Here is a 12348-nt window from a genome sequence, read left to right as displayed (position 1 = left end):
GGGTAGAAATATTTTTCTTACCAACGGAGCAGTCAGGACCCATCCAGTTAGGATCACAGCTACAGAGGCCTGTGTCAGAGAGGTATGTCCCGTGCCCACTGCATTGGTCTGGACACTGGGCTCTGGGAAGTTCACAGTTTAGGCCACCCCAGCCCGGGCTACAGAGACATTCTCCATTCACACAGACACCTTGATTGGAGCAGGTTGGATCCAAGCAATCAACTGAACAAAGAAAACAAAACAAATACTGTGTGAATAAAGGTTGGTTCCTAGAGTGTATAGTTTGGATGATACTGCTGGATGGACCAGTGCTTTGTAAGTTTATATTATTGCAGTGAATATACCAAACTCTTGCAGTTGTTTTTTAGACCATTTATATCTGTTTTGAGAACTGGTGAATACAAAATGTCTTTCTATTTGCTAGGACACAGGCTCTAAAAGTTGAAAAAAATAATTAACTAATTGTTATGATTGTTACTAATGTTATAGTACTGTAAAAGAGAAATATTATTAAACCCATGTTACACATGGAAAATGGAAGAACAGATTTGCAAAGTGACTTGCCCATGGTCATAGAGATTAACATTTTCAAAAGCACCTACATGACATTGGAGCTCAAATCCCATTTTCAAAAGTGACTTGAATACTCAGGGGCCTAAGACTCACTGACTTTCAGGTTCCGTTAGGCTTCTAAGTCACTCATGAGCTTTTGAATATTTTATTCATAGTCATTGGCTGAGCTGTGATTAGAACCTAAGAATCCCAATTGCCTAAACCTTGTTCCAACCAATAGCCATATTTCTTCTCTTAACAAAAGCCAGTGGCCACAGATACATCTTCCCCATGTCTCAATCTGAAAAAAAGGTAGTTGTTTAAAATGGGATTTTTTTATGGTGGTGGAAAGACATTTGCAGGTATCATCTTGGATTTCACTGAACAATGGGATGCTATTGTTGTATCAGAAGTGAACTCACGGTGACATCATAGTTTTCAAAGTGTTTACCTTATATCAAGTGTTTGTTTAAGTGAACTGCACTTTACTGTAAATGTGAACCTAAAGGTTTATGAACAGCCTTCCACTATGGAACTGATGACCAAGATCAAACTGTTATCCTAAGTAAAATGAATTAATGCCATGACTAGTGTATATTAGTTCACAACTCAAGAACTAAGAATGATTGGCATTTGCTCTTGAGGCAATATGAAGTACAGAGTGTATAATGAAAGTGATTTATCTCTCATCTTTTCCCAAAGATTATCCTTCTAAATGAAGAAAGAGACAATTTCACTGAACTCTGCATGAACAATACCTGATCTTTCAAATCTCAGCCTTTTCCATAAACACAAATTCTTGTCAAATTATTTTAAGACATTATAGAACCTTTAAACATGAGTATATAGATCAGGTACTTTGCACAGGATTGAAGCAGACACGAATTTAGAGATAACAGGAGTAATCAAAATTGTTTTGATTTTAATTCAGATTACAATACTACAGGAATAAATTACTATAGCATTTCTAGTGAGATTACGGACTATAATGATGGCATTGGCCACATTTTTGCAAATAATTTAATATTCAGTTAATTGGTTTTGGAAATATAACATCTTTTACTATTTATAGGCAAACCTGGAGGGTTTGGATGTTCAGTTCAGATAAGCTTCCAAAAGTTCAGAAGTTTATCCAAACTTCTTTGGTCTATAAATCAAGCTGGATATTTCAGAAGAACAGAGTCCCCATTGAGATGTTGGTACTTTCTGCTTTTGGCAGGATCCAAAGTACTGTCAAAAGTCAGAATAGTCTCTTCCATGGTATTTTGGTATTTCTTCTCAATCCAGCATACAATTTATTTGTTAATTTTTTATTATTATTATTAAAAGATCCTCCAAACTAACTTTAAATGAACCTCAGTGCTCATCCTGACTCTAGGGAAAAGATTACAGTTTGGTGAATTTTATCTATTATATTTAAAAGAAATTTTGGAATGGGTAAATCCCAAAGTTTATTTTTTAAAAAGAGATAATAAAATGTGTGTTATTTTCAATTTCTGCCTCAAAGTACAGATAGCCATAAAAAGTATTGTTGAATACTGATGTGGGGTAGCTTTTAGGAATGTCTAACCATCCACTTAAAATTGAAGCAATAATAAAAGCAGTGCAGAAAGAATGAAAAATACATCCCTCTTACAGATGAATTAGCCATCTTTCCACTTTCTTGAATTATGGTACGCAGGCAGAGGAAAAGCAGTTGAGATTTATTACCTCAGAATACACCTATCATCACCCCCAATCCATACGCACACTTATGTTATAGAATAACTTGCGCTAAACCTCTCTGTCTATTGTTCTAGATAAATACATTTTACAGCTATTTAAAATCCATCATCTTCCTGAGTAAGAGCATTCAGACTTTAAAGGAGCAGTGAGTTTACTTTGGTTTCAAATCTTGTTCCAATTTTATACAATGCTTTTAGGGTTGATATCTAGGGTCAGATCCTCAGCTGGTGTAAACTGGCAGAACTTCATTCACTTCAGTGAAGCTAAACTGATTTACTCCAGCTAAGGTTCTAGCCCCACATCTTCAGAAGGGGGTTATTTATTTAATAAAGATTTAGAAATGGATTCTCTGTGGTGTTTAAACAAAGGATAGTGTGCTTTAGCAGTTAAGTATGTGAGACTTAGAACCCACAGCCCCTTGGCAGCTTAGATCATTAGAACTCATTTAGTGTTGGGCTCTCTGTAGATTTGACAAAAAGGGTAGAGAATGCAATTTGTATCCCTAAGGACAAAAAAAGAGGTCAAGGAGTTTTCCGAACAATATGTACTCTAAACCTCCAAAGAATCATGAATTACACTTATGAAGTTAAATGTCACTGAAAAATGACTCAACCATGAAGCTGACAAGAAAAACACTGTTAACCTAATTTGTCAATTTCACTTGTCTGTCTCCAAACCATATTGAATGAAACCTGACAAATATGCCATTTCATTTTCATGTGTAAATTTGTTAATAGAGCAAGAGTGTTTATGCAGCAAAAACTGTGGTTTGCAAATATCGATTCTGGTGCCACTGCCATTTCAGGTAAATTGTTTGAATGATATGACTATGATGAATATCAGAAATAAAAAGCTAACAGGAAGAAAAAAATGCTGACCCACAGTTGCTAATTCCTTTTCCCAGTTGGAAAATGGCATATGAATCAAACTGACCCATTCTTTTCAGACACACAAATCAACAGAAGAGATTTCATACTTTAATATAAAAGCAGGTATCTTTACCTGTTCTGTTATGCAGTTAATTCATTTAGAAAATTTAAATAAGACTGGGTGAATGCTTAAAATGTTGAGAAACCATTTCATATTCCATCCTTTATTCAACAGCTCCTGATTTAATGTGTAAAATATTTACAGAAGGGAAATAATTTTGAGGTAGCAATGTCATTGCTATGGAATTTTTATTTTATTTGCCAAATGATGTATGCAAAAGGTTATTTTAACCTTTCTTTTCATGTTATTGTCCCTTCCAAGTTTGCAGTTAATACAGCTTGCCTTCGGCAATCCATTTCTCTTTTAAAAACCTTATCTTTTCAAGCATTGCTTATTAAATCATAGAGTAATGGAATATTAGGATAGGAAGACACCTCAGTAGGTCATCTAGTCCAATCCTCTGCTCAAAGCAGGACCAACACACCCTGTAGCGGTGCATGGGATTCTTCCTTCCTAAGTGCAGGACTCTGCACTTGTCCTTGTTGAACCTCATCAGATTTCTTTTGGCCCAATCCTCTAATTTGTCTAGGTCACTCTGGACCCTATTTCTATCCTCCAGGGTATCTACCTCTCCCCCAAACTTAGTGTCATCTCGCTGAGGGTGCAATTCATCCCATCATCCAGATCATTAATAAAGATGTTGAACAAAACCAGCCCCAGGACCGACTCCTGGGGCACTCCGCTTGACACCAGCTGCCAACTAGACATCGAGCTGTTGATCACTACCCATTGAGCCCAACAATCTAGCCAGCTTTCTATCCACCTTATAGTCCATTCATCCAATCCATACTTCTTTAACTGTGAGAGACCGTATCAAAAGCTTTGCTAAAGTCAAGATATATCACATCCACCGCTTTCCCCATATCCACAGAGCCAGTTATCTCATTATAGAAGACAATCAGGTTGGTCAGGCATGACTTGCCCTTGGTGAATCCATGTTGACTGTTCCTGATCATCTTCCTCTCCTCCAAGTGCTTCAAAATGGATTGCTTGAGGACCTGCTCCATGATTTTGCCGGGGTCTGAAGTGAGGCTGACGGTCTATAGTTCCCTGGGTTCTCTTTCTTCCCTTTTTAAAATATGGGCATCATATTTGCCTTTTTCCAATCGTCCAGGACCTCCCCCGATCACCACGAATTTTCAGAGATAATGGACAATGGCTCTGCAATCACATCAGCCAACTCCCTCAGCACCCTTGGATGCATTAGATTGGGACCCATGGACTTATGCGTGTCCAGGTTTTCTAAATAGTCCTTAACCTGTTCTTTCACCACTGGGGGCTGCTCACCTCCTCCCCATACTGTGTTTCCCAATGCAGCAGTTTGGGAGCTGACCTTGTCTTTGAAGACCGAGGCAAAAAAAGCATTGAGTACTTCAGCTTTTTCACATCATGTGGCACTATGTTGCCTCCCTCATTCAGTAAGGGGCCCACACTTTCCCTGACCACCTTCTTGTTGCTACCATACCTGTAGAAACCCTTCTTTTTACCCTTCACATCCCTTGCTAGCTGCAACTCCAATCGTGCCTTGGCCTTTCTGATTACCCCCCTGCATGCTCTAGCAATATTTTTCTACTCCCTGGTCATCTGTCCAAATTTCCACTTCTTGTAAACTTCCTTTTTGAGTTTAAGCTCACCGAAGATTTCACTGTTAAGCCAAGCTGGTCGCCTGCCATATTTGCTATTCTTTCTGCACATCGTGATGGTTTGATCCTGTGCCCTCAAGAAGGCTTCTTTAAAATACAGCCAGCTCTCCTGGACTCCTTTCCCCCTCATATTAGCCGCCCAGGGAATCCTGGCCATCAGTTCCTTAAGGGAGTCTAAGTCTGCTTTTCTGAATTCCATATTTTGCTACTCTCCTTTCTTCCTTTTGTCAGGATCCTGAACTCAACCATCTCATGGTCACTGCTGTCTAGGTTGCCACCCACTTCTACTTTCCCTACCAATTCTTCCCTGTTTGTAAGCAGCAGGTCAAGAGGTGCACAGCCCCTAGTTGGTTCCTAGCACTTGTACCAGGAAGTTGTCCCCAACACTCTCCAAAAACTTCCTGGATTGTCTGTGCATTGTTGTATTGCTCTCCCAGAGGATGTCAGGGTGATTGAAGTCCCCCATTAGAACCAGGGCCTGTGATCTAGAAACTTCAGTTAGTTGTCCGAAGAAAGCCTCATCTACCTCATCCTTCTGATCCGGTGGTCTATAGCACACACCCACCATGACATCACCCTTGTTGCTCTCTCCTCTAAACTTAACCCAAAGACTCTCAACAGGCTTTTCTCCAGTTTCATACTGAAGCACTGAGCAATCATACCACTCTCTTACATACAATTCAACTCCTCCACCTTTCCTCTCATACCTGTCCTTCCTGAACAGTTTATACCCATCCACGACAGTGCTCCAGTCATGTGAACTGCCCCACCAAGTTTCTGTTATTCTGATCACATCATAGTTCCTTGATTGTGCCAGGACTTCCAATTCTTCCTGCTTGTTTCTCAGGCTTCTTGAGTTTGTGTACACGCACCTAAGATAACTAGCCAATTGCCCTATTTTCTCAGTATGAATCAGGAGGCTTCCCTCCTTCTTGTGTTTCCTCCCAGTATGCCACTTCCCCACTTACCTCTGGGCTTAGGTCACCATCCCCCAGTGAACCTAGTTTAAAGCCCTCCTCACTAGCAAGCCTGCCTGCGAAGATACATCCTCCTTCCTAACATACAAATTCACTGCTCAGAAACTTTGTTAATGCACAGTTAAAGTTGATTGGCATTCACACCCTTCCAAAATGTTCTGCGCAGGTAGTACTTAAATACTCTGAAAACCAGGACAAAAAAGAGTTAAGGTTGCCCCATAACCTTAAACTCAGCCTTTTGGAGCTGGCAAGAGCCACTGTGGATATATTAAAAGCAGCAAAGAATCCTGTGGCACCTTATAGACTAACAGACGTTTAGGAGCATGAGCTTTCGTGGGTGAATACCCACTTCGTCGGATGCAAGTAGTGGAAATTTCCAGGGGCAGGTATATATATGCAAGCAAGAAGCAAGCTAGAGATAATGAGGTTAGTTCAATCAGGGAGGATGAGGCCCTGTTCTAGCAGTTGAGGTGTGAAAACCAAGGAAGGAGAAACTGGTTTCTATTTATCACTGACCTCGGAACCAAAAGTAGGAGTGGGCTGATAAAGTTTGCAGATGACACGAAGTTGGGAGGTATTGCCAATTCGGAGAAGGATCGGGATATCCTCCAGGGAGATTTGGATGACCTTGTAAACTGGAGTATTAGTAATAGGATGAAATTCAATAGTGAGAAGTGTAAGGTTATGCATTTAGGGATGACTAAAAGGAATTTTAGTTCTAAGCTGTGGACGCACCAGTTGGAAGTAACGGAAGAGGAGAAGGACCTCGGAGTCCTGGTTGATCGCAGGATGACTATGAGTCAGCAATGTGATGTGGCCGTTAAAAAAGCTAATGCGGTCTTGGGATGCATTAGGTGAGGTATTTCTAGTAGAGATAAGGAGGTGCTAGTCCTGTTATTCATTAAATTGGTGTCTTTCCTATGTACCATCTACTTTTCTTTAATTCTATGAGATTGTCTGTAACAAGAGTGATTTACCCTACATGATGCCTCAAGTGACAAGGATACCTGCAGTCTTCTAAATCCAACTCCTCTTTTCTGCATTAATTATGACTGAAACATTTACCTTTTGTCAGTTATCAATTATGCCATTTTCTATACCACTTCTCTCTTTTGTTTGTTTCACCATTTTACATTTTTTAAATGTTCAATAAATATAACCCATTAAAAAAAGAAAGAAAAGAATCATCTTGACTCTTCAACAAAAGAAACACTCAGATTTACCTGTGGCAGACAATTCTACCAGTGCAGAAAAATAGGGACCTTAACTACATGGCAGATCAAAAAAATATAATTTAAAGTTTCACAGGCCCATAAAACTGGAGGTACCAAAATTTTGAAATTCCCTCCTCAGTACTCTCTGTTATAATAGTTTTACACTACAGTATAATCATAGCATTTTCTCCTCTTCCCTGCCCTCCCTCCCATTTAGCTCCACAAACCATAAGACAAGCTCAAAGCAGAGACAGAGTTTGTACTGTAGCATTTACCTTCCTCACAGTTTTCTCCTTTGTAGCCGACAGAGCAGACACAGTTTCCTTCAACACAAGAACCATGACCTCCGCAAGAGGGATCAATACACTGGCTGATGGGTACATCACATTCTGGCCCTTTCCAACCACTGTAGCACAAACAGGTTCCTTTGGAATATTGTCCATTGCCACTGCACAGAACTGGGCAGGCAGCTGGAAAATGGAATGAGATAAAGAGAGCACACTGAGTCATATATGAAAGCCCATAAAAGTGCTCTAAAAATAAACCGCTAAGCTTCTGATTGATGCATTTAAAGGTGTTAATTTAATGGAAAATGCTAAGTCAGACTTTAATAATTCAGTATTCGATTACTCAAAGTATGAGTATGATTAATTATCTATAGATAATAAATACAAGCACACACATTTGCTGTCCATACTCAATATATAGCTGCTATTCATTACAGACTGTTGACTTAATATTCAGAACTATGGAGAAGTCTGCAATGATTATCAGTAACAAGTCAAAATGAATGGATTTGATTCTGATGTCACACTGGTTTTACACCTGAGTAATTCCTGATTTACAGAGAGTAAGGCTCTAATGATGCATTCAAAGTAAGTCCCATTGCATGTTGCTATACAACACTAGTTTGGCCAATTTTTTTTTACATGGTGTTTTGAATTACCCAAAACTTCATCATTTTTAGACCATAACTTTGGGCTACTTGGGCAAAGCAATAATTCAAGCCTTCATCTGCATCACTTTCATCCTGCCACTAGGAGAAAGGCTGCGACTGAGAAAGAATGAACAGTGCAAATGGCAATTATATGAACTGCAGTGCCTGCCAAAGACTGGGAGGACTATTACCAGTCACAAAAATGGAGAAAACAAGACTGACAGACAGAGAGGGTCTTAAGAAGGGGCAAGGATGCATTACTTTGCCTGGTATTGTTTGGTGGCAGTAGACCTGCTGAAAACTATGAGAATGTTTTCCCCTTTTCCCACTCCCCACCATGACTGGACAGCAACGCTAAGTTCTACAAAGGTAAAAATATTGGTGCACAAGAGCTGCATTACATTTTTAAAAAGGCCTTTATTTTTATTGTATGATTACTATTATTTTCCCCTTAACTTGAACAACCAGGAAGCACTGAAATATCAGGTGTAGAATGAATAAATGAGTTCACAGTGGTACTTCAGCTATTTCTGCATTATACACTTGGGATCTAATCCTGCAGTCCTACTCCCTTGAGTTGTCCCATTGATCCCATTAAGAAGACTGGGTCCTAGTTTGCAATAATCTATACGTTTTTAAAAATGAAAGGATTGATTAGAAGGAATATATTCAGACCAATGTTAATGTTACTCAATTTGACCCTAGTAGTTAGCCAATATTCAAGGCCGTGCGGGTTTTTCCCCTTAGAAGTGAAATTGATGTTAGAGCCAGGTATCTGTGATGCAGTCATATTTATTTACACAGAATGTACATAGTTCTGTTTCTCTGAACACAGCAGGAATCAAAAGGCAGGAGGCAGTTTCTTTGCTCACAGCTTCAAGCCCCTTTCTAACCAGCTCTCTGCCTAAAAGTTGACCTACCCCGCAAGATGCTTCAAAAGAATTTCAGTAATTTCCAGTCTACTATCTTTTAAATTCATTTAAAAATGACAGATGTTCACATGCAAATTGCCACAGAAGGATATATAGTAAGGGCCATGTGCTCAGAGACAGCCTCTGATTTTGCAATCCCAAAAATATGCATGCAAGTACGTGTACTTACATCACTGTGTGTAGACATGTTCTGTACATGCACACACATATTTGCATGTCTAGACTGAGAAACTGGGTGATCAAACAATGAACTGCATGCACAAATGTGAATGCATGAGGCCAGTTGAAAATATGGTCAATTGTCTTTGAATAAAACCTAAGTATCTAATTTTTGCTGGGGTCCAGCAACTAAATATTTACACAATCCAATCTTAGCTCATGTGAACCAACCACATTTGAGTCTACAAAACAGAACTCTAAATTTTGTGTGCCTGGACTTGCAGACATGACGTTATCCCATCATCCTCCCATTCCTGAAATGTAGGGAGAAGTTCATCTGTGGTAGGCTAGGTTTGCCTCCTGAGCCAAAATAGCCTTATAATGTGTTGCTGGTGGGGAGGAGGAGTGGATTGAAAGAAAGAAAGAAAGAAAGAAAGAAAGAAAGAAAGAAAGAAAGAAAGAAAGAAAGAAAGAAAGAAAGAAAGAAAAGATCTCTATATCCAAACTCCATTTCCTCTTGGTTCTTAATATGAAAAGTGTGTAACTTCACAATGTAAAACCCAAAAAGTCAATAGGAGCCCAGATTAAGATTTTTTAACTCTCTCATAGCATCTCTAACAGCTAATATAAACATGGAGCATATGCTCTTCTGTAATATAGAATATAGCAACAGTAGAATTATTTTTCAGATTCTTAATATTGTTTCATTAACACTCAGTGCTTAATTTCTCTCAAAAAATCTGCATTCCCAGGGTAGAGCAATACATGTATGCTGTTTAGACAAAGCTGCACAGTTTCCTAGTTATGTGTTTATATGATATATAAAATACAGAACTGCCAAATTAGAAATGAAGTTCTTTATTATTCCACTGAAATTGTAGTAGAGACAGATATAGTGTGAACTTCTTACCAATGATCTCAAAGCTGACCTTCTGGGAACACTTTCTCTAGGGAATAATTAATTCAGCCTCTGTAATAACTCAAACCAGGACTTCCTCTTAACAAAGATTAAGCTGCTGCTACTGATATAATATGCATGTTTAGTGTGTGTGTGCACATTGTGTGAGAGGGAGATGGATTATCGTTCACAAGAAACTACACTGAGACCAACCATTTCACTCTCAGCATCAAACTCAACTGGAAATAAGGTCCTACTGCTGCAAAGATTTATGTGAAATAGGTCACCTACAACAACCTATTTCATAGATCTGCAAAATAACATTACAGTAAGGTTCTACTACCTGTTTCCTTCTTGGTTTTTTCCTTAGCAACCCAAGTAAAACATTTCAATGGCATATGCTAGTTTCTCTCTATATGAATTCTAGTGGGCAAATTCTGCCCTAATGCAAGTCGGTGAAACTTCTGTGTAGCTAGTGGAGTTATACTTTGTTAATGCTAGGGCTGAATTTAGTCCTACAGTCATATATCAAAGCCTTCCATATTTAGATGTAGACCAAACCTGGATGCCTAAGGTTAGCCTCCTAAATCTTATTTAGGTTCCTGAATGTAAGTAGCCTCATTTTCAAAAACTCAGCACCCACTAACGACACTGAAATCAGTATAAGCTGCAAGCCTCAGCCCACTTTTATTTAGGAGCCTGACTTTAGGCAACCTGTTTGAAAACATCAGAAAGGTGGTACAAAGGTGGTTTTGCTTGATCTAGTGCTTGCTAAAAATCAGAGATCAAAAGGGGTCAGAGAAATCAATGTTTCAGGTATGGGGACTTCAGGAGCAGGCACTTCAGGAGCTGCTGGTTTTGTTTGACAAAACAGGCTCTCTTGAATTCTGCTCAGACCCATTTTAATCAACCAGGTGCACATTTTGACCCGTAACTGGACCAAGAGCTTTATCATAGGTACCTGTATAGATGTGAAAATGTAAAATAAGATATAAGGCCAGATCCCAGGCTATACTAGGTTATCTTTGTGCTGCTCCCCTGAAACAAAGCTGCTCTAAATCTGACATAACTGTTCACTAGAGAATCCAGCACAGTATAGGGGAATCCTTAGATTGAGTGGCCCCAAGATCCCTCTTCTCCAGCTATTCCATCCATCTGGTGAAGGATATGTGTCCAGGAAATAACGGGAATGGCTGAACTGTCCTTATGCCCTGGAAATCGCTAGCTGTTGTAAGGGCTCCTTAGGGCAGCCTTCAGGCTGTTTGTACTTATGTTTAGGAGTTTGCTGGCACAGATCAACCCAGGATCAGGGAAATGCCAAAGTGACTTTAAGCAACTTTTGTATACTACATCCTGAACTGCAGTGAACGCTCAGCTCAAGATTTGGGCGACAACAGTTGAAAACTACTTACCTCTTTACTTACCCACTAAGATACCAGTTCAAGATTCAGTGTTTTCTTGTTTCACTAACACCTAAGGAAGTTTAAGGAATGCTCCCTCTCTCTTTTAGTTTTAGGAATGTCATCAGCTGTTGCAGGAGATATACAAAAACCTAAACTTTGGTCTGCTAGGCAAAAAGCTTTGCTGTCATTGTTAACCAAATATGATGCCAGGTTGTGGGACTCTGACAGGGCTGTGGTGAAATAGGTATGCACAGAGACTCAAAATGCACTGTCATTCACAACAGCCATGATCTACAAGTCTTTAGTTCTGTGGTCCAGACTTGAGGCTTACCAAGTTCCCTATTCTAGTTCTATCAAACTGCACATTAGTAAGCAAGAAAGGGACTCTCAGAAAAATTTCCAGAAGGACAAAAAACTCATCAGGTGTGTCAAATCTCTGACATTCAGAAACCATGTGGGGAAAGCAGCACACGCTGACTTAAGCACTAAAGTATGGATGCTTTAATTAATCCGGGGTGAATTTAATTGCTTTAGTTAAGTGGAAATTGGGTTAAAAATGATGCAGAGCATGCTGGGGTGTGTTAAAAACATGACATATGAGTTGGATGAATCGATAAATTAAAAGCGCACAGATGTTTTAATTAAACCCAGGGAAGCTAACGAAGATCGCTAGAGACTTTTAAGCCTATGATTAATTCAATTCATTTAAAATACCTGTAGAGATATGGGGATGCCTCCATTTTGAGACTTATAAAAGTTCTCAATCGATAAGTACTTAAGCTGCTCTACAAAAAAATTCTAGGGTTTTTTAAGAAGTGACTGAGCAGCATTAATTATATAATGAATATTTACATCCTTCTGAATGCTCAGGAAGCTTTTGCTTTGGCCAAAATTTATCAAAGAGGTCACCGTTTTTCT

At 39.2% G+C, this 12348-nt stretch overlaps 1 protein-coding gene across 26 annotated transcripts in view; it reads right to left on the bottom strand.

Moving 5' to 3' along the window:
- Positions 1-12348, bottom strand: part of TENM2 (teneurin transmembrane protein 2) — a 1520094-nt gene that overhangs the window by 131420 nt on the left and 1376326 nt on the right. For all 26 annotated transcript variants that reach the window (XM_039484033.1, XM_039484034.1, XM_039484029.1 and 23 more), the window contains 2 exons: positions 7377-7571; positions 22-222 (listed from right to left, as the gene is read on the bottom strand). In XM_039484033.1, coding sequence (XP_039339967.1) covers positions 22-222; positions 7377-7571 — 396 coding nt within the window. The remainder of the gene's footprint in view (positions 1-21; positions 223-7376; positions 7572-12348) is intronic.

The sequence above is a fragment of the Mauremys reevesii genome, linkage group 8 (genome assembly GCF_016161935.1).
Source record: "Mauremys reevesii isolate NIE-2019 linkage group 8, ASM1616193v1, whole genome shotgun sequence".
NCBI classification, from domain to species: Eukaryota; Metazoa; Chordata; order Testudines; family Geoemydidae; genus Mauremys; species Mauremys reevesii.
This window is presented reverse-complemented; position numbering and strand designations above follow the sequence as displayed.